The sequence below is a fragment of the Lupinus angustifolius genome, chromosome LG03 (genome assembly GCF_001865875.1).
Source record: "Lupinus angustifolius cultivar Tanjil chromosome LG03, LupAngTanjil_v1.0, whole genome shotgun sequence".
In the NCBI taxonomy this organism is placed as follows: domain Eukaryota; kingdom Viridiplantae; phylum Streptophyta; class Magnoliopsida; order Fabales; family Fabaceae; genus Lupinus; species Lupinus angustifolius.
In genome coordinates this window covers 5,891,102-5,917,831 of record NC_032011.1, presented here as the reverse complement: position 1 = coordinate 5,917,831, position 26,730 = coordinate 5,891,102, and the positions used below count along the sequence as shown (strand labels likewise).

Here is a 26,730-nt window from a genome sequence, read left to right as displayed (position 1 = left end):
TTTGAACAGAATTTGATATGGTGATCTATGGCTTAGAAAAGGGCTATGATGTCTGTTAATTAAAAACACAGCATGATTAACAGCAAAACTCCAAAAGCATTTAGGAAGATGATTGAAAGAGGAGAGATCTAGCTACTCCTAATATATGTTGGCGTTTTCTCTCCACTATCCCATTTTGTTGGGGAGTTTCAACACAAGTTGTCTCATGTTGGATCCCTTTTTGGGCATAGAAGTCAGTCATCCTGAACTCAAGGCTATTATCAGTTCTAATGCACTTGGTTTTGATGCTGAATTGGGTTTGTACAAAATTAATAAACCCTTTTAACAGGCTAGAGGCTTCAGATTTGAGTCTCATAAGATATATCCAAGTATGCATTGACTTATCATCAACTATGGTTATAAAGTATCTATGACCACCTATGGAAGGAACAGATAAGGGACCCTATATATCAACATGAATTAGATCAAAAACATTTAAAGATTCAGATAGACTTTGCTGAAAAGGTAGTTTCTTTTGTTTAGCATACAAACATGTCTCACATGGATCAATAGAAGGTGAAGAAGTGGTGTGTGTGTTTTGGTCATTATTCACCTCAGTTTCAGTCTGCATCAACTCAGCTTTGGTGTTATTGTTTCTATCAAAGACAATGTCATGTTGTGTAGGATAATCAAGAAAGTGATCATGTGACATATAAGGGGAAGTAGGTGAAGAATATTTACCTCTGTCCTTGCTGTTTGCATTGTCAGTAGAAAAAGGAAAACATGCTCATAAAAAATTACATTCCTGGATATAAATGTTTCCCTATTCTTTACATCAAAAACTATGTATCCTTTTGTGCCTGTTTTAAAACCAAGGAAGATACATTTTCTAGATCTAGGATCTAGCTTCTTTCTATGTCCTGTAAGAGTGGCTGCAAAACATAAGCATCCAAAAATTCTAATGCTCATTAAATTGGGATCATGTTTGAACAGAATTTGATATGGTGATTTATGGCTTAGAAAAGGGCTAGGCTGTCTGTTAATTAGAAACACAGCATGATTAACAGCAAAACTCCAAAAGCATTTAGGAAGAGATGATTGAAAGAGGAGAGATCTAGCTACTCCTAATATATGTTGGTGTTTTCTCTCCACTATCCCATTTTGTTGGGGAGTTTCAACACAAGTTGTCTCATGTTGGATCCCTTTTTGGGCATAGAAGTCAGTCATCCTGAACTCAATGCCATTATCAGTTCTAATGCACTTGGTTTTGATGCTGAATTGGGTTTGTACAAAATTAATAAACCCTTTTAACAGGCTAGAGGCTTCAGATTTGAGTCTCATAAGATATATCCAAGTATGCATTGACTTATCATCAACTATGGTTATAAAGTATCTATGACCACCTATGGAAGGAACAGATAAGGGACCCTATATATCAACATGAATTAGATCAAAAACATTTAAAGATTCAGATAGACTTTGCTGAAAAGGTAGTTTCTTTTGTTTAGCATACAAACATGTCTCACATGGATCAATAGAAGTTTTCATATGAATAAAGGGAAACTGTTTTTGCATAGTCACTAATTTGGCATGAGATAAGTGACCTAACCTTTTATGCCATACATCATTCTTGTAAGTATTATACTGATTTACATAGGGAACATTACTAATCAAACTATTGTTATTAACAGTGTATAATCCTCCCCTAATTTCAGCTGCACCAATCATCCTCAAGGTACTATGTTCCTGAATTATACATTTCATTTTTTAGAAAACTAGCTCACAATTAAGAGATATGGTTAGCTTGGAAACAGATATAATGTTAAAATTAAAACAAGGAATGAACAGAACATTAGACAAGAAGAAATTGTTTGAAAACATAACAGTTCCTGCAATTGTTGCAACAACATTGCTCCCATTGGGTAATTTCACATGAATATGGGGTATTTGTCTGAAAGATTGGAAATTTGACATTGAATAGCAAACATGGTCTCTTGCACCAGTGTCAAGTATCCAATCTTTTGATATTGATAAGTTATTTGTAGTGTGTGATGTACCTGTTGGGTTGGAACTAATCTGATTGGTAATGTGTAGAGGTTGAGAATTGTTTTGTTGTTGCTTCATCAATGCTAATATTGCTTGTTGTTGATCCATTATGAATGGCATTGATCCTGAATTATCTGGATTTTGTTCAGCATCAACACTGTTATTGACACCATCCTCCTCATTGCTCATGATGTGATTCACATTGTTATTGTTTCTGAAGCTATGAGGATATCCATGTTTCCTGTAGCATGCATCTATTGTATGACCTAGTTTGTTGCAATGTGTGCATATTTTTGTCCCTATTCCAGAATAAGTTCTTCCTCTTCCTGATGTAGAACCTCTAAAACCCTTTCCTCAGGCTCTTCCTCTCCCATATGCTTAATCTGTATTGCTAGTCAATACTCTGGGCTCATCATAAGGGTTATTTAATTGTCTTTCTTGCTGGACAAGAAGGGAAAATGCTTTGTTGATGCCAGGGAGAGGTTCCATAAGCATAATTTGGGACCTTACGGCAGAATATTGTTCATTCAACCCTTTCAAGAACCTTATGACATAGTCATTTTCTCTGTAACCCTTCACAATAGGAACCACTGCGCTCTTGCATTATTCGTACATACAACATGGAATAGGTATGAAATTATCCAGTTCTTGCCATAGGCGTTTCAATTGAGTGTAGTATGCATCAATTGAGAGGTTACCTTGTCTTAATCTGTAAAGGTCCTCTTGAATATCACATATGCGGAAGATGTCTCCTTGATAGTATCTTTCTTTTAAGTCACTCCATACCTCAAATGTTGTTTCTAGCCAAAGGACACTATCTGCTATGGAAGGTTCTAAAGATTGGTTGATCCATGATAAAACCAAGGTATTGCATCTGTCCCAAGTAGCAAACAGAGGATCATCATTAAGTGGTTTTGGCAATTCACCATCTATGAATTGGAGCTTGTTCTTGGTCTTCAGTGCCATAGCCATAGCCTTTGACCAAGAATGGTAGTTTCCTCCCCTTAGAGGAACTGATACAAGTGCTGAGCCAGGGTTCTCATTCGGATGTATGAAATAAGGGCTTGATGGATCACTCAAGACATTGGTGGCCATTTAGGGATTTTTCGAGGTAAGGATGATTGGAAAATATGAAAGGAGATAGAGGCGCAGTAGAGCTTATAGCTCTGATACCATCTTAAAAAGATGGTACATCCATGTATGAGAAGATGAAGAGAAGGGAATAACAAGTGAGGAAGAAAGGCTTGCACCTTTAATGGTGAACCGAATGTTAAAAGAAGAAGAAGAAAGAATGGCAAGAAAGTATCAATGAATATACCTCACACTTTCTTATTGAATTACTTGAATAAATTGAAATACAAAGAGGAGAACCAGATTTATAACCTACTGGTTCTAACAGAGAAGACTTTCCAAAACTGGAAAAACTGCCAAAACAGAAAACAAAATTTAACTACTAAAAACTGCCTAAAAAGGAAAGTCTGAAAATAAGAAATTTAAAGACTTTAAGATGTAGTTTGTTGATCTATTCTTCTCTTCTTCTCCTCTGATTCACAATTTAACAATACTAAAGGAAAGTTGTAAAATCTCAACCCTTAATATCTTCATAACATTACAACAAGAACTTTTTGGACGCAGTGTATTGGCAAAACCAAGTAATTGCATTAAACTTAATACAAAAGAAACAATTGTGACTCAATTTTTTCCTTATGTGCTCAAGTATGCACTACAGGGTGTAATATTAATTCCAACATGCAATTAGTACCAGCTAGCCAAAATTACAAATTCAACTATCCCATAATACTAGTCACAATCGTTAACAATCATTTAGCTCACAACCATATCAGGAAAGAAATAACTAGTGGCGTAAGGTTCTTTAAATTTTAAGGTCGAGAGTTCGTTTCCTGTAAATAATACTTATTAGAGGAGCAGTCACGAACCTCATAAGAGATTAGTTCTTTACCCAAAAAGTAAAGGAATATCCTTAGTAATATAAAAAAAGAATTACTATAGCCCTAATATATTTAGTGCACAATTTTATTTGTTGATTTTAGTTGTACTTGTCGTGTCTAAGAAAATAATTTGATAGGAAAAATATATTTTATTTTGATAATTTTTACATATTGAAAGAGATTCATCTTCCATTATTGACTCAAACACGCTTGATACAATGGGAAAGTGAAGCATAGCAAGTCACCCATTTATTAAGTTAAATTTGCAAATATTACTCCATTCGTCCTATTATTATTGTACCTTTAAAGTAATGAATATTTATCAAGTTAATCATTCAAGATGTTAGCTATAATAAAAAATAATATTGGACTAAAAATATCTGAATCAATAATATCTCTTGAAATTGTCATTATTTTTAATTTAAAAAATAGTTTGAATATTTATATATGGTTATGTAAGATAAATTGTTATTTTGCTTCTTCAACTTATTTTATTTTCTCAATCTCGTCTCTCAATTTTTTCTTTTCTAAATTGCTCATCTTTCAAATTTGTTTATTCTATCACATTAGTAATTTCGTCAATCCTTTTTGTAACATTGTTTGTTTGGGCCTAAACGATATGGTTTTGAATATTTTATCTAGGTCTTGTTTTTATTTGTGGCATAACCACATGTCCTCCCCATATCCGCCATCGCCGCCCCAAGACTCTCAATCGATCCAACATTTTACTCCCTTTGTAGTAACAACCTCCATCGACATAGAGGAGCTGCAACAACAATGCGATATGGGAAGCCAAAATGACTAAAAATGATGTTGCTTTAATAAGAAAGAGAAAAACGATGTTGTTTAAAGGCCACACCAGCAAAGTAACGGGCAGTTTTGGCTATATTAAAAAACTGACTCATGGAATGGCTAACGTAAGAGCATAAACAAAATTAAAGGATAAATTAATTAATTTGATCTACCAAAATAACAATTTTCCAATATAAAAAGAGGGGAAATCAAAATTTCAAATGTTTATGACGATTGAGCTTTTTCCTTTAGCCCAACTAAAACTTTAATCATACCCTCTTTATAAACCAAACTTAGCACCTCACTAATACTAATCAGAAAAGAGAAATAAAAAAGAGGCAAACCTTGTTTTTAAAAGAAGGGAGAAAAGATGAGAAGGGGGAAGGTAGTCAAACCAAGAAGAGGTTGAGAGGAACTCACTTGCTTCTTGTTTTACATAGCCTTAGGCTTTGTTTGGGAGTTAGGAGGGAAAAGAAAGGAGAGAGATGAGAGGGTAAAGAGGGGGAGGAAAGGAAGGAGAAGTAGAAGGGATGACAAATCCAATTAAACCTCTCTCTTGTTCGAGAGTGTGTAATTTAGATAGGAGAGGATGAAAGGTTAATGTAATACAACAATACTATTTTACTTCCCTCACCCTTTAAAAAATCAATATATGTTATGTATTATATGTTATAGAATAATATTAGTAAGAGTAGTTAGGTAATTTGGCTTACTTTCCTCCCAAAACACCCCAATTTGGGGGAACTAGCTATTTTGGTATTTGAAGGGTTTGAGGGGGTTTGAAAAATCCTTCAAAATCCTCCCCTCTCCTCCACTAAACTCCCAAACAAGGGAATCCCTATCCTAAACCCTCCCATTCCTTCCCTCCCCCTCCAAAATGGTACTCCCAAACACACCCTTAAGGTCAATTTTCTTTCTTCTTCCTTGTTTTGTTTACATTGTCAATGTTTAGTGTTAAATGTATGCTTGAATCATGTTGAAATAAGAGTATATTAGATTCCTATTTTTGTCTCACATTGTAATCCAAAACCTAATTCTCAAATCAATTTAACCCTAGCCACCAGTTTAATTTTTGGAAACCTAATTCCCAAATTAATTTCACCATAAAATTCCCGAATTGATTTCAAACCCCCAATTTTAATTCCTAATTTCTTAGTTCACTGTATAGTTTTTTAGTTTTTTTTTGTTTTATTTTCGTTTTTTATTTTATTTTATTTTCATTTTTATTTAATTATTATTTTTATTCTGTTTTTTGTTTTTTTATTTCTTTATTTATTTATTTTATTCTGTTTATTTATTTATTTATGTATGCTTTACGTGTTGTGTATGTTTAGTTATTTTTTGTTATTATTAAAATTTGTTTTTGTTTATTTATTTATTAAATTATTATTTCTGTTTTTAATTTATTTATTTACTTGATCTATTTGTTTTATTTTCTCTTTTATAAATTAGTAATATGTTTTGGTATATATGTAGATGCAATATAAAATAACTAAATTAAATCAATAAGGGTAGTGTACTATGAGACTTGTGCCCTGTCGTGTTACCCTAAATTGACATTTTCAAAATAACTTAATTAAATCAATGAGGGGTAGTGCACTATGGGATTTGTGCCCCTGTCGCGTTATCTTAAATTGACATTTATAAAATAACCTAATTAAATAATTGAGATGTAGTGCACTATGAGACTCGTGCTCTGTCGCGTTACCTTAAGTTGACATTTTCTTAACTAAATCAAAGAGAGGTAGTGCTCTATGGGACCAATGTCCTGTCGCATTATCTTATCATATTATTTAAAAACAAAAACAATAAATACAAATATATCGACTAATCAACTATTTTCTGAAAGAACTACGTACCCTTGATTTTTCTATTGCAGCTAGAGATACGTAAAAACACTTATTTCCCTGTCAGATACAAAAAAAATGTTTTTGTCTTTCCTTATTTTGTTTAATAAATATGATGGTAAAATTAATGTTTTGAATAAATATCCACAACTAATCTAGGTACTAATTTTATAATGGACGGTATGAGGTGCCTAATACATTCCTCATCCGTAACTGACTTCCGAACTCAATTTCTATTTTTGAGCAAATCAACCATATTTTCAAATTTTGGTTTTTCATGTTTTCCCTCTAAAAAACATCGATGACGACTTCGCTGTATTTAATTGCATATTTCTCATCCCATCTACAAAAACGGGGAACAACAATATGGCGATTCCACTAAGGATCTACTGAGAGTCAAGCCTTATAAGATTAATTATGTGGATATTTAGTTCATTATTTTAATTTTTATCGTTCCATTTTTTTGTTGTTATTTATTACTTATTTGTAAATAAGTCTTATATATAGAATTTGTGTTTTGCTGACGTGTACAAGTTCTGGGGTTATTATTGGTTTTTGTGCATTTGTGTTATCAAGGTTTGTATACTCCCTCACACACTTCACTATCATGCATGGTTACTTTCGGCTATCTACCGGGCCTATATACCTATTGTTAGGGATACATTGGCTTATCCTCATTGGGCCTTTGTGCACATTTCGGTATTATATTGATTATCACTCGGATTGTTATTGAGTATTACAGATATGCCCCCCATGGTGTCTCGTACATCTTCGTGTCATATTTGTGATATCTGGGTCGTCAGCTTCCACTAGTGACATCATTCTGGAGACCTAGTTGAAGTCTAGTACCACTAAATTCTACATATATGGACATTAGAACTTCACCCTAGAGTTTGACTTTTTAGACTAAACAAACCTTGTAGGATCAAACACCTTTATGTAGAACACGGGAGTATGCAAAAAAAATTTGTTATTATATTATTCGGCATAAAGTTGTGAAAACCTCTACTCCGCACTCATAAAGTGACTCACTGTCATATGAGCCTGAGTGAATTAAGGTATCATTGCACTTTGATATCCTTATACCACCATGGAAGGCTCACAAAAAACATTTGATAATTCCATCCACATGCATATCATGCACCCATGAAAAAAATCATAATAACATCTATATAAATGTAAAAAAAATCATAGCATTCACATGCATATTATGCACTAAATAAAAGCAAAAAACAAAAAAAAAACATTATAACATTCATCTGCATGTCATGCATTTAAAAAAAAAATCATTTCATAATAGCATCTATAACCATATCATGTGTAAAAAAATAACAAAAATGTGTTACTTGCATTCATGCATTCAATCATTCATTTTCATGCATGTCGCGTCCCTAAAAAAATTGAAAGAAAAAGAAAAGAAAATAGAGGATTCACGCGACATTCATGTCACCGCAACATTCATTATATCACTTATGTGAAGTGCATTCATAATCATACATCCATTACTTACACATATGTGAAAGGACTAATATTACATTCGGTTTTTTAGATCTTTTATTGAACGATGTCTCATTCTATATATCACAAGATCATAAATTATCAACAGAACAAATGCAATCATATTGTGGGGTCTGTGTGCTCTCTCTATGATTGTCGTCAACCACTGCACGATCTAGAGGGGTTATAATCCTAGAAAACGGTTGTGGGGTGGTCAACATGTTATGTGGAAAGTTCTTCGTTCGATAATGAAAACAATTTCAATAACTCAAAAATAATTTTTTTTAAACAAACTCCTTGCGAGACACAAATTTAAAATTGGAATCATTGCGTGACCTTGGAAAAACAACTCTAATCAAAGTCATATTTCCAACACTAGAGCTCAAACAACAATGAAGTTTAACAATTCATAAAATGAAGGAATCTAGGTGTCAACATAGAGGACGAGACGAGGAGAAGGGTTCTGTCATTGATCCTTATTTCCAACTCTCCATCAGTGCCTTGGAGAAAGACAAACTGTTCGTAAATCATGTCATCCTTCCTGACGAAGACAATGAACCGAGCGAATGATTGACATAGCTGCATAGTAATTATTTGATTATGTTGTAATTCATACACCTTGAATTTTCTTTGGACGTATATTTATGTTACTTGAGACAATATCTTAGTGAATTTGCATGATTATCTAATGATTCTTCTCTATTCATCCATTTCTATCATCTTCATTCTCACATACTTACCTTTCTTCTATACCATTGTGAACATCCATATTTATGTCCCATTTCTTTCCATGATGTTACACAAATGAACACATGTATCACAATTTTGTAGAGATTTTATCCAGTTATAAGGTACTTGAACATTTATCAATTATTCTTTTGCGGTACCTGATAATCATCCCATTGAGTTTGATGATGGAGAAGATGGTCGAGGAGTAAAGGAAGAGATAAGGAAATAATAGCAGTCAGATTTCATAGAAATGTCTCGACATACAGAATGAGTGGCTAATGTTGTATTGGAACCCAAACAAATACATGAGAGAAACTGAGAATGTGAGTGGACTGCCGAAATTTGAACAAAGCAAGTCTGAAAGATGATTTTCTCATCCTCACGTTGATGTTTTCGTCAATGGTGCGACCATGAGTCATAAGTTATCCCCAATGGAAGAATATATGGGGCATCATAGACAACAATGGTGTACAATATGGAAGTTGTGTCATCCATAGATGTAGAGATTCCCTTGTTAAGAGTCTTGATGGAAGCATAACAAGAAGAGTTGGTATGGGTTAACCTCAAGTATAAGCAATTGTTCATGATTGAAGAGAAAAAGTTGGCGGCCATTTGCCACCATGGTCAATTATACCAAGGTAGAGTGACAAGGGCTTTTGATAAGAAGGTTAGTCCTAGATAATTCGAAGTTGGGACTAAGTGCTTAAAAAGATCATCGAAAATCAAGAAGATGCTTGTGGAAAATAAACTCCAAACCATGAAGGTCCCTAAATTGTCAAGAATGCATTGTCAAGAATGCATTCTGAAGGATGACTCTGATCCTATAAGACATGGATGAGAACGTTTGACTCAGACTTGTGAACATAAACACGATTAAGAAGCTATATGCCTAAAAAAAGAAAAAAAAGAGAAAAAAAAAGAGGAAAGGAAGAAGAGAGAGAGAAAAAAAAGAAGAAAAAAAACCCTTTAGGTTGAAAACTCGAAAGAGCAATCTAAGCAAGAATTAGGGTATCAATAAAAGCGTGGTAGGTTGAAAACCTGAAAGGGTGACCTAGGCAAAAGTTAACGCAATAAAAAAGCAAATTTTTTTTCTTATGGGTCTGTCATGCTATGGGCGAATCAAGACCACTCTCACGTTTGTGCATCAAGTGGAAATCATAGGAGTTTTGAGCGATGTGGAAATGATTACGAGGTTCTGGAAAGAATCAGACAATGTTAGCACGATGGTCCAGTTATTCGGCTATCTCATAAGAATAATTGATACATGAGCAATTACCTTATACTGGGGCAAAGAATTTGCAAAAATTTTGTAACATGTAGCATATATGCTCTCAAACTTTCCCATGTATAACTTTTTGAATATCAATAGAAGAAACTTCTTTCATCTCCCTATTTACCTTTGTGCATGCATGTTTCTTAGATAAATCTCAAGTCATATAAGTATAATACTCGAACTTCATGATCAAATAACTTTTACGATAATATGTTTCACTAATGGCTCAGGATACTAAACTCATCAAATCTTAAACTCGGTGTGTTTATCAATGGAGAAAGGAATTGCTATGTCTTCTAGTGGCAATGGAAGGAAATATCCGAAATAGATCCTTTGGTCCCAGAAAATGAAAAAAAATTAAGACATGATCGATCTTGGTTGGATTAGATGTTGCTCGCTGAGGAAGCACGATGGTTTCGAGCAAATTTCATAATGATAATTAAGTTAATCACATATGTGTAACCCATTATACAAACATCTTCACCTTAATTATGCATCATTTGCATTGGCATCATCATATGCACACATGGCCGAAAGTCTTGACCCCGAATGGTCTCATGATTGTGTCTTGACCCCAAGTGGTCTCATTTTATTTTTGACTCAGAGTTCCTCATTATCCGTGCATTTCTGTGGTCTCTCTTCACACTTGACCCTCTAGTGGTCTCGTGATTGTGTCTTGACCCCAAGTGGTCTCATCCTATTTTTGTCTCAGAGTTCCTCATTATCCGTGCGTTCCGTGGTCTCTCTTCACACTTGACCCCCTAGTGGTCTTGTGATTGTGTCTTGACCCCAAGTGGTCACGTGATTTTGTCTATACCCCAAGTTGTCTCATCCTATTTTTGATCCAGAGTTCATCATTATATGTGAGTTCTTGTGGTCTCTCTTCACACTTGACCCCTCACTGGTCTCGTGGTTGTGTCTTGACCCCAAGTGGTCTTATCCTATTTTTGACCCAGAGTTTCTCATTATCTGTACGTTCCCATGGTCTCTCTTCACACTTGACCCCCTAGTGGTCTCGTGATTGTGTCTTGACCACAAGTGGTCTCGTGATAGTGTCTTGACCCCAAGTGGTCTCATCTTATTTTTGACCCAGAGTTCCTAATTATCTGTGCGTTCCCGTGGTCTCTCTTCACACTTAAACCCCTAGTGGTCTTGCGATTGTGTCTTGACCCCAAGTGGTCTCCTGATTGTGTCTTGACCCCAAGTGGTCTCATCCTATTTTTGACTCATATTTCCTCATTATCCGTGCGTTCCTGTGGTATCTCTTCACACTTGACTCCCTAGTGGTCTCGTGATTGTGTCTTGACCCCAAGTGGTCTCATCCTATTTTTGACCCAGAGTTCCTAATTATTCGTGCGTTCTCGTGGTCTCTCTTCACACTTGACCCCTAGTGGTCTCGTGATTGTGTCTTGACCCCAAGTGGTCTCGTCATTTTGTCTTGACCCCAAGTGGTCTCATCCTATTTTTTACCCAGAGTTTCTCATTATCCGTGCGTTCCTATGGTCTCTCTTCACACTTGACCCCCTAATGGTCTCGTGATTATGTCTTGACCCCAAGTGGTCTCATCCTATTTTTGACCCAGAGTTCCTCATTATCTGTGCGTTCCCATGGTCTCTCTTCACACTTGACCCCTAATGGTGTTGTGATTGTGTCTTGATCCCAAGTGGTCTTGTGATTGTGTCTTGACCCCAAGTGGTCTCATCATATTTTTGACCCAGAGTTCCTCATTATCCGTGCGTTCCCATGGTCTCTCTTCACACTTGACCCCCCACTGGTCTCGTGATTGTGTCTTGACCCCAAGTGGTCTCGTGATTGTGTCTTGACCCCAAGTGGTCTCATCCTATTTTTGACCTAGAGTTCCTCATTATCCGTGCGTTCCTATTGTCTCTCTTCAACCTGACCCCCAATGGTCTCGTGATTGTGTCTCGACCCCAAGTGGTCTCGTCCTATTTTCGACCCAGAGTTCCTCATTATCTTTGCGTTCCCGTGGACTCTTTTCACACCTACCCCTAGTCCCCCAACAGTCTCGTGATTGTGTCTCGACCACAAGTGGTCTCATCCTATTTTTGACCTAGAGTTCCTCATTATCTGTGCGTCCCCGTGGCCTCTCTTCACACCTGACCCCAAATGGTCTCGTGATTGTGTCTTGACCCTAAGTAGTCTCATCCTATTTTCGGCCCAGATTTCCTCTTTGTCCGTGCGTTCCCGTGGTCTCTCTTCACACTTGACCCCCAATGGTCTCGTGATTGTGTCTTGACCCCAAGTAGTCTCATCTTACTCGGAGTTCCTCTTTATCTGTGCGTTCCCGTGGTCTCCCCTTTGCACCCGGACCCCCTAGTGGTCTCGTGTTGTCTTGGACCCTCCAGCAGTCTTGTTAATCATGCTATGAAGCATCATCATTGAAACTTTTCCTAATTTGTGTAATTTCCCACTCAAAATTTGGTATTTTTATCTTTACTTACTTCTCATCATGATAACTTTCGTTACTCTTATTATATTGTCAGAAGCAAGTAAAGAGAGGCAACTGTAAACACCCAATTATGACCGGTAATTAAAATTTTCAAAAAAATAATAATAAAGTGTTGAGTAAATAAATAATGAATAAAGATTAATTTAAGAGTGACAACTGTGTTTGATTGGCCCATTAGGTTAAAAGTGTTATCCTAATGTTAACCCCTATATAAACACTATTTTTAAAAAACACTGAGGGGGACATGAATCCTAAGACAAAAAAAACTAAAAAGAGAAGCGGTTGGAGTGCAATCTAACATAGGCATGAATTTTGAGATTCTTGAGGGTATGGCATATGGATAAGTATGGGAAACTACTATGACTTTGAAAAAAAAAGGGACACACTGTGCGTAGGTTAGTCATATAAGAAGGTACTTTCATTTCATTTTTTTTTCTTTTTTCTATATACTCTTAAAATTTGTGTGTTTTAAAACTCCATGCCAACGAGTGCAAGGGATTTGGATTTTTATTTCACCTTTTGATTGGTGAAGTTTTGTTTTTTTAGTTACTTCCTCTTATGACTTTATTGTCATATTCAAGCATTTCTTTTCCACAGTGTTTTACTTTATCCATCAAGGGCTTATATACTAAATTGTTTAAAAGAATAACATATGTTAGGTAGGTTAGGCATATTGAAAATTATTATAAGTGCTACTGTTTGTGTTTATGCTATTTTATTTAGTCAAATGTTATGTTTACTATTGTTTCATAAAATGATAGATAGTTAACAATGATGCATTATTGATAAATCTTTTCATCGGTATGGTAGTGTATCATAGTTATTCTTTGTCATGTTACCTTATCTTGATAATTTTTTAAATAATTAATAAAAATAATGTAAAATAGTGCACTTATAGAACTAATTCCTTGTCCATTATTATATGTTGTGTATAAAATCAAGGAGAGGTAATGCACTATGGAACTCGTGTCCTGTCGCCTTATCTCAACTTGACATTTTCAAAAATAACTTAACTAAATCAAAGAGAGATAGTACGCTATAGGACTTGTATCATGTTGGGTTACTTTAAATTGACATTTTCAAAATTAAACCAATAAGGGGTAGTGCATTATGGGACTTGTGCCCTGTCACGTTACCCTAAATTGATACTTTCAAAATAACTTAACTAAATCAATGAGAGGTCGTGCACTATGAGACTTGTACCCTTTCGCGTTACTTTAAATTGACATTTTCAAAATTAACCCAATAAAGGGTAGTGCATTGTGGGACTTGTGCCCTTTCGCGTTACTCTAAATTGACACTTTCAAAATAACTTAACTAAATCAATGAGAGGTAGTACACTATGGAATCAGTGCCATGGTGTGTTATCTTATCCTATTATTTAAAAACAAAAACAATAAATAAAAATATATCGACTAATCAACTATTTTCTGAAAGAACTACGTAACCTTGATTTCTCTGTTGCAGCTAGAGATATGTAGGAGCAGTTATTTCCCTGTCAGACAAAAAAAAATAAAAAATATTTTTTTCTCTTTATTTTGTTTAATAAGGAGAAGGTAAAATTAATATTTTGAATAAATATCCATATAACTGATTTAGGTACTGTTTTTATAACAGACGGTATGAGCTGCCTAATACCTTCCTCATCCGTAACCGACTCCCAAACTCAATTTCTATTTTTGAGTGAATCAACCATCTTTTTGAACTCAATTTAAAAAACATTGATAACGACTCCATTACATTTTCTCATATAGGCAAGTTTTCTCATAACAATGAATACAACTTTTTAATTTGTTAAGACTCATTTACCCGACCTATGAAATATTGAACAATAATCACTATTATTATATGTTTTGTCAATTCACCCATGTGAAGAAGATCTTACTCCTGACCTTGACACGATTTTAATGAAGACACTAACATCACTAAAAAGAAGAAAATGAAGAATACTTATAAAGACAATGAATATTCAAGCTTCAGGATATTCAAGACTTTTATTAGTCTAAGTCTAAATAGATACTTCTATCATATACTCTTAATTATACAAAAGTAGTAATTCTCAAACTATTTTTTAAGAAAATTGAAACACTTCAAATACTTAAAACAATTTTCAAAAAATAATGTGTAACAAGTTACTTCATCTAAGTAACAGGTTACAAGTGTAAGAAAAGAGTTATCCAACTTAAAACTGATCAGAATAATCCATTACTGTCTTTGAGTAACAGATTACTAGTGTTATTAAAGATGAGTAACCGATTACTCAACTTGCTGTAATCGATTACTCTAATTCGAAAATAAATGATCAGTAAAAAACACTTGAGTAATCGATTACTCAATGTGTTAATCGATTATTGAGAGTTGTTGCATCATATTTTCAAATTCAAAGTGAATGAGTTTCAATCCAAAAGACAAGTTTTCATTCCAATCAATTTCTACCATTGCAAAGAGAAATTTTGGCTGATTGGAAAGCCTATATAAGGCATTGAAACTTACAATCACAACACACAACATATACACAACTCTTATACAAATTTCAAAAGCTCTTACCCATATTCTGAAATTATTTTATGCACTTTTTGCAACAAGTTCTTAAACTTTCAAAGTTAAAGTTGATTTTTCTAAAGTTGCTTAAAGTGAAAGTGTTTCAAGTTTACAAACTTATAAATACCATTATTACTAAGTATACTAAAGAGTTGTTTGGATTGCAAGTTACATCAATTTTATATTTGTAAAGACAATTTAGCAATAGTTGAACATTCTTCATTATTATTGTAGAATACTTTCTTTCACAGGGTGTGATAGAAAATGGGATTAGAATCACTTGGAAATGTGTTTTCCAAAAGTGAATAAGGATTAAGGAGTGTGTAAGGTACATAGAAATCTCAGCGTGAGATATCGTAATTGCAAGTCATAATCTTTAGTGGAAAAATCTCTTGTGCTGCAAGAGTACTGGACATAGCTTTCAGTGGTCAAGAAGAATGTGAACCAGTATAAAATCATTGTGTACTCTCTTCTCCCTTATCTCTTTGATTTTACTTATTAATTTTCTGCATATATTTTCCGCTGCACTTTAACTCTTAAATTTGTAGAAAAAGCGATCATTATAAGTCAACTAATTCACTCTCTCTTAGTTGCAATCTCAGTCTTACATTTTACCCTTAAAAATAATAGCTCATTTAAAAGCTATGGCCTATGTGGATTAGTATAGAATTCCACTTAAAAATAGTTCATTCAAAAACTATGTCATCTATTTATCTTTCATTGCAACATTACCCTAAAATCAACTTAAACACAAATATTAGTCAAAAGGTATATACTTCTCATTTGGAATTAAGTCTTAGAGAGTTATGTGCTTTATTCTTTTAGGCATGATTTAAATATTTGTTTGACTCTATTGCTTTAAGATATAAATTTAACACTTGTAATATTTAACTTTATTCATGGCAATGTTAAATAAACATTGTCTTAAACATAAAAGTGGAACTATTTCTGATACAACAATTGTGATATGATAAGAAGAGCCTCAAGAACTTTGTCAATAAAATCTGCATTTTTTGGTAGATCAGATTTATCAGGGTAAGGAGGTTGTTCAGGATCCTCTCCAAAAATGCAATCATCAACATCTACTATGACAGCACTTGCAGCACTGTTAACACCAAAATAATCTCCTTTTTTCAACAACTCTTGAGTATAATCAATATCAACTAGGGCACCCTCTTTATCCCCGAAGAACGTCAAACATTGTTCATAATGAGATTTTGCTGTAGCGTCATTGCCACTGTTTGCAATCAATGACTGGATTAGGGTAACTGAGTTTGTGAGATTACCACGAACGATATCGATGGTGTACTGGGCAAGAGTAACGAGATCTGCACCTGCTACTCCACCAGGCTTTGAGTTTAAAATTGTTAAGCAAAATGAAGGGTTTTGGGATTGTTTGCAAATGTCATTCACATCTACAACTTTTGCTGCATACGAGGATTCTGCAAATAAAACAAACATTAGCACAAAGCAAGAGATTATGGAAGGTTTAATGGAGAAATAAGACATTTTGTTGTCTTGTCTTGTGATTTTTTCTTCCTATTTTTTTCACTGTTTGGTTTGGTGATTCAGAATGAAAATTGTTTGGTTTTATAGAATAAATAAAGAGGAAAAAAATATATACATGATATTGTATGAGTTTTATATATTATTACTTATCATTCACTATTCATGTTTTATTATCTCTTGATTACCTAATGTAGTTACTGTATATAAATATAGTATATTGTATGTAAATATAGTATATGGAGATTATACTCATAAATAAAATGCATGCAGGATATGCTGTTGTTTAATAACCGATCCTTTCCGATATTTCTTGCATCTATTCATTAAATCAGTATCGGAAAAAAGAGAATGTAGCGATTCAATATTTGTTAACTTCCAAGATTTGAATATATTTGCATTAATTCTTGAATCTACTCGTGATATATGAATGAATGTATTCATCATAATGTTATGGTCAAATCAACGAAATACAATAATGAGCTAGGATTTTCTAGTTAATTTCGTTGTGCTTCACAAAGTAACAAAATGAGGCATTGAGGGTAGTTATTATTTGAATCAGTGTTGTTGAAACCAGATCGGACCGGACGGTCCGACCGGTCTGACCGCTGACCGGACTTGAAAACGGCTTTGGTTTGCCGTCTTAACCGAATGAGAGTTGGACCGCTTTGAACCGGAAAAAATCTGGTCCGACCATGTTAAACCCGGTTAAACCGGATTAACCCGGGAAGTAAACCGGACGGCTCACTTAAAAATAAAAAAAATGGGACAATGTTCTAATATTTTGTTTTACTACGGTCCAAAAAAAGATAAATAAGTATTATTTCAATATAATTATACATAATTATTAATTATATAAAGTTTTACATTTATATATAACTATATATTTATAAATAAAAATTATTAATTATGTACGAAATCACCCGGTCAGACCGGACGGTTTAACCGTTTAAACCGGTTAAACCTAATACGGGACCTCTGCCGGTTTGACGTCCGGCTCGGGTTTCACAACACAGATTTGAATTATTTCAACAAAAAAAGTACTGGAAAAGTATATTCAAATTAGTGTGCATAACCAATAAGGATTAAGTCTAAGATATTAATTGGGAAATTGATTGATACTTTAACCAAATGGGTTATCGTCTTCTACAGGACTTCCTTGATATGTGATTGTTTAGAAAACTTAGTTAATTTGGGAAATAAACATTTTTTGTTTGTAAGATTAATGAAACTAAAGTAAGAGTAAAAAGTTGATGATAGTAAATTGAATTGGAAGAAACTGATATTAAATTCTGCTACTCAACCTCTAAGTATCAAGTATATGATGATGTTATAAAGATAAAAATGATTATTGCTACGAATTCAACAACATCAATTTTTATCTATTTATCAATTTCTAGAATAAATATTAAATAGATCAATGATTGAATTAATCAATTGAGTGTTTTAAACAATAGGTCAATTTAATTATATTTCTAGAATTAACATGTTAGTGGATAACATACCTGAGGTCTAGTTTTAATATGGAATTTTCATAACACATTCAAACATTAAACAATGAATTGAGTAAACACTAAGAATTATTAACGGGTGTTGGTTCAAGTGGTACATGTTTCATTCCCCTTAAACAATGTCTTGGGTTTAAGCCTTGTGGATGGAAAAATACTCGTTGGAAGAGTTAGCCTTACATACACGTGGATGATTCCGACTCAGACAAGATTGTCTCTAGTGCAAGGATACTTGTGAGGAAAAAAAATAAACAAGAATTAGAAACAATAGTAAACATGAAAATCGGTGGAATAATATTAAAAATAAATCAAATAGTCATATTAGATATATCAAGTTTAAATAGTTAATTACATCTAATCCTAGAAAAAAGTGTTTAGCTCCTCATTCTCATGGAAACCAAACTCTTATGTGGTGACATTCTTCTTCTAGCAAGGTTGCATATAGTTGTTTGTCATTTCAATCCTAGCATTTCATGCTACTTAGAACCCTCTAGAACCAGTGGCGGAGCTTCTTTAGGGCAGGTGGGGGCAACTACCCCCTCAATTTTCCCCCCTAATTTTCTTACCTATTTTACTATATATTTTTATCCTATACAAATTGTACATTCCTTCTAAAAATTATAGATATAGATAAAGTTTTTACAAGTATAAATATAGATATTGTTTATAATATTTATTTCATTTGAGTTCATAATGATTTTGCACTTAAGACCACAAATTGTCTTTGTCAAACTTTTATAGCAAAAATCCTAATATTTTATGTATTTTTATTAATCATTTAATATTTATCTTGATGATGAAAATCATGAGAAAAGAGAAGAAGATGTTGGAGTAACAATGAATAACCTCTTGATTATTTTCTTAATCTGCCATAGAGCAGAGAACATCCTTTAATACACAAGTATTCCCAAAAGGGAATAACTGAAAAACAGAAAAACTGTAAAAACAGAATGTGAAAGTAGAAAAAGGAAAGTGGGCCAAAAAGCCCAAAGCTGAGGCATCAAAACATAAACAAAGTTAAGCACCAAAACATAACAAAGGTGGGCAAGGCAAGGATCACCACACACCACATGAAAGAATCACCAAAGTGGTCAAGCAATGTTTAACACCCCCCCTCAAGGTGGACGATGGATGTCCAGAAGGCCTAGCTTGGATAGAAAGTCACGAAAAGAAGGAGAATGGTGTGGCTTAGTAAAGACATCAGCTAACTGTTGAGAAGAGGAGATAGGAAGAAGATGAATGAGACCGGTTTTGATTTTTTCTCGTACAACATGGCAATCTATCTCTATGTGTTTTGTCCTTTCGTGAAACACAGGATTGTGTGCTAGATAAATTGCAGATCTATTGTCACAATAAACAGAAGTTGGCTTTTGTAGTGGAAGCTGCAAATCATCAAAGAGAAACTTCAACCATTGGATTTCAGAAACAATGCTACCCAATGCTCTGTATTCAGCCTCTGTGGATGAGCGACTTAGAGTATTTTGTTTCTTTGTTTTCCATGAGATGAGGGAAGAACCAAGGAAAATACAAAAACCAGCAAGAGATTTTTTGGTGTCTAAGCAACAAGCCCAATCCGAGTCAGCAAATCCTGTAAGAGTGAGGTTGTTTTGGGAAGGAAAAAGGAGACCTTGTGCAGGAGCTGACTTTAGATAATGAAGAACACGCATAGCAGCCTTATGATGAGATTCTAGAGGATTGGCCATAAAGAGGCTGAGTTGTTGAACAGAGTAAGAGATATCTGGTCGAGAAATTGTAAGGTAGATTAATCTTCCAACAAGTCTTCTGTAGCTAGAGGGATCTTTGAATGAAATTCCTTGGTGTTGCTGTAGTTTGATGGAAGGATCAAAAGGGGTCTTTGCTGGTTTGGATCCCAAAGTTCCTGAGTCCTCAAGAAGAGTTAAGGTATATTTTCTCTGGTTTAGGTGTATTCCATGCTTGGATCTTGCCAACTCAAGGCCTAAGAAGTATCTTAAAGGTCCTAGGTCCTTGATTTGGAAAGATTGATGTAAAACCTGTTTAACAATTTGAGTTTCTGCCCAATTGTTACCTATAAGCACTAAGTCATCCACATACACAAGTATGATGGTGAAGGAATCTGGTGTGCCTTTGGTAAACAAAGCCTGATCTGCTTGAGAATGAGAAAAACCCAGTGAGATGAGTTTGTTGGAGAGAGTGCAATGCCATTCCCTACTTGCTTGCTTTAATCCATAGATGGACTTATTAAGTTTGCAGACCAGATTTGGGTTGGCAATGGAGAGTCCTGGTGGGGGAACCATGTATACTTCTTCATGCAATTCGCCATGAAGGAATGCATTGTTGATATCTAGTTGCTCTAGGAACCAGAATTTTGCTGCTGCTATTGCCAAAACTACCCTGACAGTAGTAATTTTCACCACAGGGGAAAATGTATCAAAGTAATCAACCCCTTCCATCTGAGTATACCCCTTTGCGACTAGCCTTGCTTTGTGCCTTTCCAATGTACCATCAGCATGATATTTGGTTTTATAAACCCATTTACAGCCAATAGGTTGCTTATCCTGAGGGAGTTCAGTGAGGTACCAAGTGTCATTGAATTCTAAGGCATGAAGTTCCTTTTCCATTGCTTCTTGCCAACAAGGGATCTTGGAAGCTTGGTTATAAGTAGAAGGCTCTTTGGAAGTAGTGATAGAGAAGCTGAAATGTTTATATTGAGGAGAGCAATGTGAGTAAGAAATAACAGAAGATAGAGGATACCTTGTGCCTGAAGATGAATTGGTAGAGATGGCTGCAGCAAGATCATAGTGGTAGTATTGTAGGTGAGAGGGTGGTTTTTTGGCTCTAGTGGAGTGTCTAGTAGAAGGCAGAGTGGTTGTAGTATTTTCTGTAGTGGAAGGAGCAGAGGGATCTGTGTTTGGTATGGGGTCAAGGGAGGCAGTGTGGTCAAGAGTATTATCAGAGTCTACTAAAGGTGTACTTGTAGTTAGGAGAGGTGCTTGGTCAAGTTGAGTTTGAGGCTGATTAGGGGTTACTTCTGGTGGAGTCGTTTGGAAAGGGAAATGGTTCTCATAAAAATGGACATCTGTGGAGATAAAAACATCATGGGTATTGAGATCATATAGAATGTAACCTTTGGTTCCCTCTCTATATCCAAGAAAAATGGTCTTTCTAGCTCTTGGGCTAAACTTAGTTCTTTGTGAGGTAATGGTGTTGGCAAATGCTAGACATCCAAAAACTCTAAGGTGAGAAATTGATGGTAATTGGTTATATAAGGATTGGTAAGGGCTGTTATTTTTTAGGAGAGGGGTAGGCAATCTATTGATGATATGGATAGCATGTAGGACAGCAAAGTTCCAAAATTGAGGGGTTAAGTGAGATTGGAAGATAAGGGATCTAGCCACATTCAAGATATGTTGATGTTTCCTTTCCACCACTCCATTTTGTTGTGGAGTCTCTATGCAAGTCCTTTGATGGATGATTCCCTTGGATGCAAGGAAATCATGCATCAAAAACTCCATCTCATTGTCACTTCTCAAACATTTTAGTTTGGTTTCAAATTGGTTTTCAATGTAAGCAAGAAAGTTGATTAAGTGTTGTCTGGTTTCAGACTTGGATTTCATGAAAATAACCTAAGTGAATCTACTTTTGTCATCAACTAAGGTTAGGAAATACTTTTGTCCAAACATAGAGGGAGTAGAGTAAGGTCCCCATATGTCTACATGCAATATGTCAAAGGGTTTTGTGCTGTGAGTTGTACTAAGGGGAAAAGGAATTCTCTTTTGTTTAGACAGATGACAAATATCACAAGGAATAGAGGACTTATCTTTTATTGATATGTAAGGAAAATCTTTAGCAAGCAACATTATTACATGATTTGAAACATGTCCAAGTCTCTCATGCCACAAACTATCCCTACTATGATTGTCACTACTGGTTTGGTAAATACAAGAATTAGACAAATATGATTGGTTTTGTTGGAGGTTGACCACATATAAGCCTTGCTGCAATCTAGCTGAACCAATCATCCTCCTTGAATTGATCTGCATAATATGACATTGTTTTTGTGAGAAAATTAAACAACAGTCAAGGCTCTTAATGAGTTTATGGACAGAAATTAAGTTAACATGAAAATGAGGAACTAGAAGGACATTGTAGAGCATAAGAGTGTGACTGAGTTTGATAGTTCCACAAGTAGTTGTGGAAAACCTGTCTCCATTAGGCAAGGTGATCACGAATGGAGCTATAGATCTTTTGTTGAGAAGGTTGTTTACATCAAATGTGATGTGATCAGTGACACCTGTGTCAAGAAGCCATTGAGAACAAAGATTACATGTGCACTGAGGCAGGATGGTATTAACAACAGAATTCACATTATGAATTTCTTTAGACTCTCCTTTGCTTTGATTCAAAAGTTCCAAGATTCCTTGAATTTGTTCATCAGTGAATCCTGCTTTATGAGATGTATTGGACTCATTTGTTATCTCATTCTCCAGTGGGTAGCTAACACTGTTATTGATCATCTTGCTGGATTGAGTATTAAATTGGTATCCTGGTGGATAACCATGCTTGATAAAGCATGTCTCCACAGTATGGTTGTTCCTCTCACAATGAGTACAAAATTTATTCCCTTGTCCTTGACCTCTACCTCTATTGCCAAATCTGCCATTCCTACCTCTAGGAATGAAACCTCCTCTTCCTCTGGAATTGGTATTGTTGTTTCTTGAGGGGTGTTCTTGTTGGGAATTAGCAGATAAGATTCGTGTTTCAAGACTTAGGGAAGGCCCTGCAGCAGTCTCATATTGTCTCTCTTGTTGCATAAGTAAAGAGAAGGTCTTACTAATTGTAGGTAAGGGATCAAGTAGCATAATTTGTGAGCGAACAGAGGCATATTGATCATTGAGTCCTTGTGTGTTTTTACTTCTTGGATTGCTCCACATGAGCATGGATTCATACATCTGCATCCCCTTATTGGTCTGAAGTTCTCTATTTCTTCCCAAAGGGTCTTCAACTCTGTAAAATAATCTGATATACTTTGGTTTCCTTGGTTTAGATGATAGAATTCTCGTTGCAATTAACCAATTCTGAACATGTCACCTTGTGAGTATCTTTCTTGCAAGTCTCTCCATACTTCAGAGGCATTATCCATCCAGAGTATGGACTTTACTATTCCCCCTTCCGTACAGTGTTGGATCTAGGAAAGTACCATTGTATTGCATCTGGTCCATGTTCCATAAGTTGAGTCTTCTCGGGATGGTCTGGGTATGGATCCGTCGATGAATTCAAGTTTGTTCTTTGATTCCAATGCCATTTTGAAGGCACGAGCCCAAGAATGATAGTTTCTTCCATTCAAGATAGGTGTGACTAGAACTACAGCCGGGCTCTCACTTGGATGAAGGTAGTATGGGTTACTATGAGGATCAACGGAAGCAATTTGATTCGCCATTGTTTGGTTTTGATGAATTTCGTGTTCGTGGGGAACAGAAGTTTTAAAGAGATGCAGGAAGAGAAAGGATAATTTAGAAGTTGAGAATAGAGGAGGAGGATGAGACGAATCAGAGCTTAAAGCTCTGATACCATCTTGATGATGAAAATCATGAGAAAAGAGAAGAAGATGTTGGAGTAACAATGAATAACCTCTTGATTATTTTCTTAATCTGCCATAGAGCAGAGAACATCCTTTAATACACAAGTATTCCCAAAAGGGAATAACTGAAAAACAGAAAAACTGTAAAAAAAAGAATGTGAAAGTAGAAAAAGGAAAATGGGCCAAAAAGCCCAAAGCTGAGGCATCAAAACAGAAACAAAGTTAAGCACCAAAACAGAACAAAGGTGGGCAAGGCAAGGATCACCACATGAAAGAATCACCAAGGTGGTCAAGCAATGTTTAACTTAATACATGTATTTTTATGCAAAAGTTATACCCATAGACTTTAATATGAGTAAGAAAATATTTATTTGAGATTTCAATTTCAACCTTTTATTATTGATGTCGTTAGTAATCCATGCTTGAAAAACTATCAATCATCTCTGAATTAATTACAACTTTGATGATACATTTAAGTTTGTATATCTCTAATGATTTTGTTCATAATTATATTTTGCTTTCATATTTATATTATTTTCAACTGGTATATATGTAAGGACATAAAAATTGATATCATAGAATTCGATCATCTTTAACTCAATGCATAATATGATCGAATTACATTTATCTAAACTTTTAGAGTCAAAAAATATTCAATTGTCATTCATTATCATCTAAATTATTTTGGCACTTAACAAGATTCTACTATGCTCCTTCTAAGGTCATTTTCGATCAAAGAAAATAATACTTAGTAAGAGATATATTGCTTTAACACAGTAAATTTGTGTATAAAAAACACGTGCCACAAATATTGTTTTTGCGAAGATGTACATTTACTATATTTAAATAAAAGTAATAAACTATAAAATTGTGTCTACTTTTTTACGTAATATTAATTTGGTGAATCATAAGAAATTTATAACGAGTGTAACATTTTTCGAAAGATAAATGTCATCAAGAGAAAAAATTAAATGACAGTGTGAATGAGGATAAAAAAAGTTACGAGTTATAAGATATGTGGGAGCATTGAGAAATTCTAAATATCCACCTACATGAATACTTTTTCATAGAACAACTAGTAAGTTACCCGTGCATTTGTACGGGACAGTAATTAATTAATAACATACATGTTACTTTTATACTTCATGAGAGTGATATAGAGATTTGAAAGCATGATATTAATATATATTGTAGAGAAAAAATAATAGTTAAAAACAGAACTAAAGGGTCTAAACATTTAGAAAACATAAGAATTTGATGATATTAGATAATTAAAAAGCAAACATAACAAATTAGAAGCAAAATAGTGAAAAACAATGAGAAAAGTATAGAAGCTCTTTAGACAACAAAATTTTTAAAAGGCAAGAAGCAAACCATAGGTATGAGTAACTAAAATGCACGTAAAATTTGAACATTGAGATGTATTCTTTACACGACCATATGTATAGTGCAAGGCTAATCATTGAAGAGTATGAGGAAATATTAAATGACTTCTTAGTATTGATAAATAATATATGTATTACTTTGAAAACTTCATAAAAGATTGTGTAAATTCTCAATGGTGAAAATGAAAATATTAAATGCAATGGAAAGTAGCATTAAATGGAAAATAAAAAAATTCCTAGTTATGTACCCAAATAGAAAAGTAAATAAAAAACGTTGTTACATATGCAACAATTAATTGAACATATAATCAACGAAGAGTCTTATGTAAAAATTTAAACAATAAATAAAATCTTTAAATTGGAACAATAATAATTTAAATCAATAATGTTTTAATTCAAAAATGATAATTAAATCACTAAATATTTTAATTTCTTACCTTCGGGAACTGGAAAATTGGTAAAGAAAAACATTTTACATATGAAAATAAGTAATTACCTAAATGTTAATCACTTTATAATCTATATATTTGGTTGACTAATAGATACAATAAAAACTTATATTGTCCATTGTTAATATTGTTTTTAAGATATATTTCCTATTGTTACTATTTAATATTGCAATAGTAACATGTCAATATTATAATCAACTCTAAATTCTAAAAAATATATACATAATGAGCATTACTTAAATTAAAGAATAAAAAATAATTAAAACAAATATAAATTAAATATGTGTTACAATACATACAACTTTATATATCTTATGATTGTTTTTAATATAATGAATGTAGAAGAATCAATTTTATTATCACAATTAAATCAAATTAAATATATGACTTTATTTTAATCAAAAATATTTTTTTTTAATAAGGGTCAATGATATTAAATATTTATATTTATAATGAGCCGTGTCTAAAATTAAGGAATCAGAAATAAATTTGATTGAAATTGTATTAGTATTTGAATTAGTCATTTTCCTAAGATTATTATTCTATTTGTGGTGGTTGATTTTACCGGCAGGAAAGAGATAGAAAAAGACATCATTATACTTTATATTGTTCCTGTATAAAGATGAAGGACATGAGACCTTATAATGTATTGAGCAACACATCATTATCATATTAATTTAAAAATCAACAATAAATTGATAACTCATTATTATTTGACTATAAAATAAGAATATCTTAAAAAAACGTATTATTATTATTTGATTCTAAAATAACTACAAAAAAATAAAATTCAAAAATTGTTACTATTGTTATTACTCTTAATAACTACTAACAAAAATAAATAATAGAAAATTATTATTATTCTTTTTTATTATATTTCTTATCGTCACTATTTGTATACTATAACAGTAACATTGCAATATTAGAATCAAATCTAAATTATAAACAAATTATGTTCATAATGAGTTTTAACATTAAGGAATATATATTTGTTATGATTTATAAATATTTCATATTACCTATTATACAATTAAACAATAAATGGTAATAAATTTATATTTATAATGAACATGATCTAAAATTAAGGAATCGGAAATAACTTTGATTGGAATTGTACTAATATTTGAATTAGTCATTTTCCTAAGATTGCTATTCTATTTTAGTTGTAAAATGTCAAATCATTTATTAGCTAAAAATAT

The 26,730-nt window shown here is 33.7% G+C and overlaps 1 protein-coding gene across 1 annotated transcript; it reads right to left on the bottom strand.

Moving 5' to 3' along the window:
* Window positions 16,014-16,703, bottom strand: LOC109343258 (pectinesterase inhibitor 1-like). The gene has a single exon (XM_019581477.1). It carries the CDS (start codon window positions 16,630-16,632, stop codon window positions 16,066-16,068), a length of 567 nt encoding a protein of 188 aa, XP_019437022.1. The 5' UTR covers window positions 16,633-16,703; the 3' UTR covers window positions 16,014-16,065.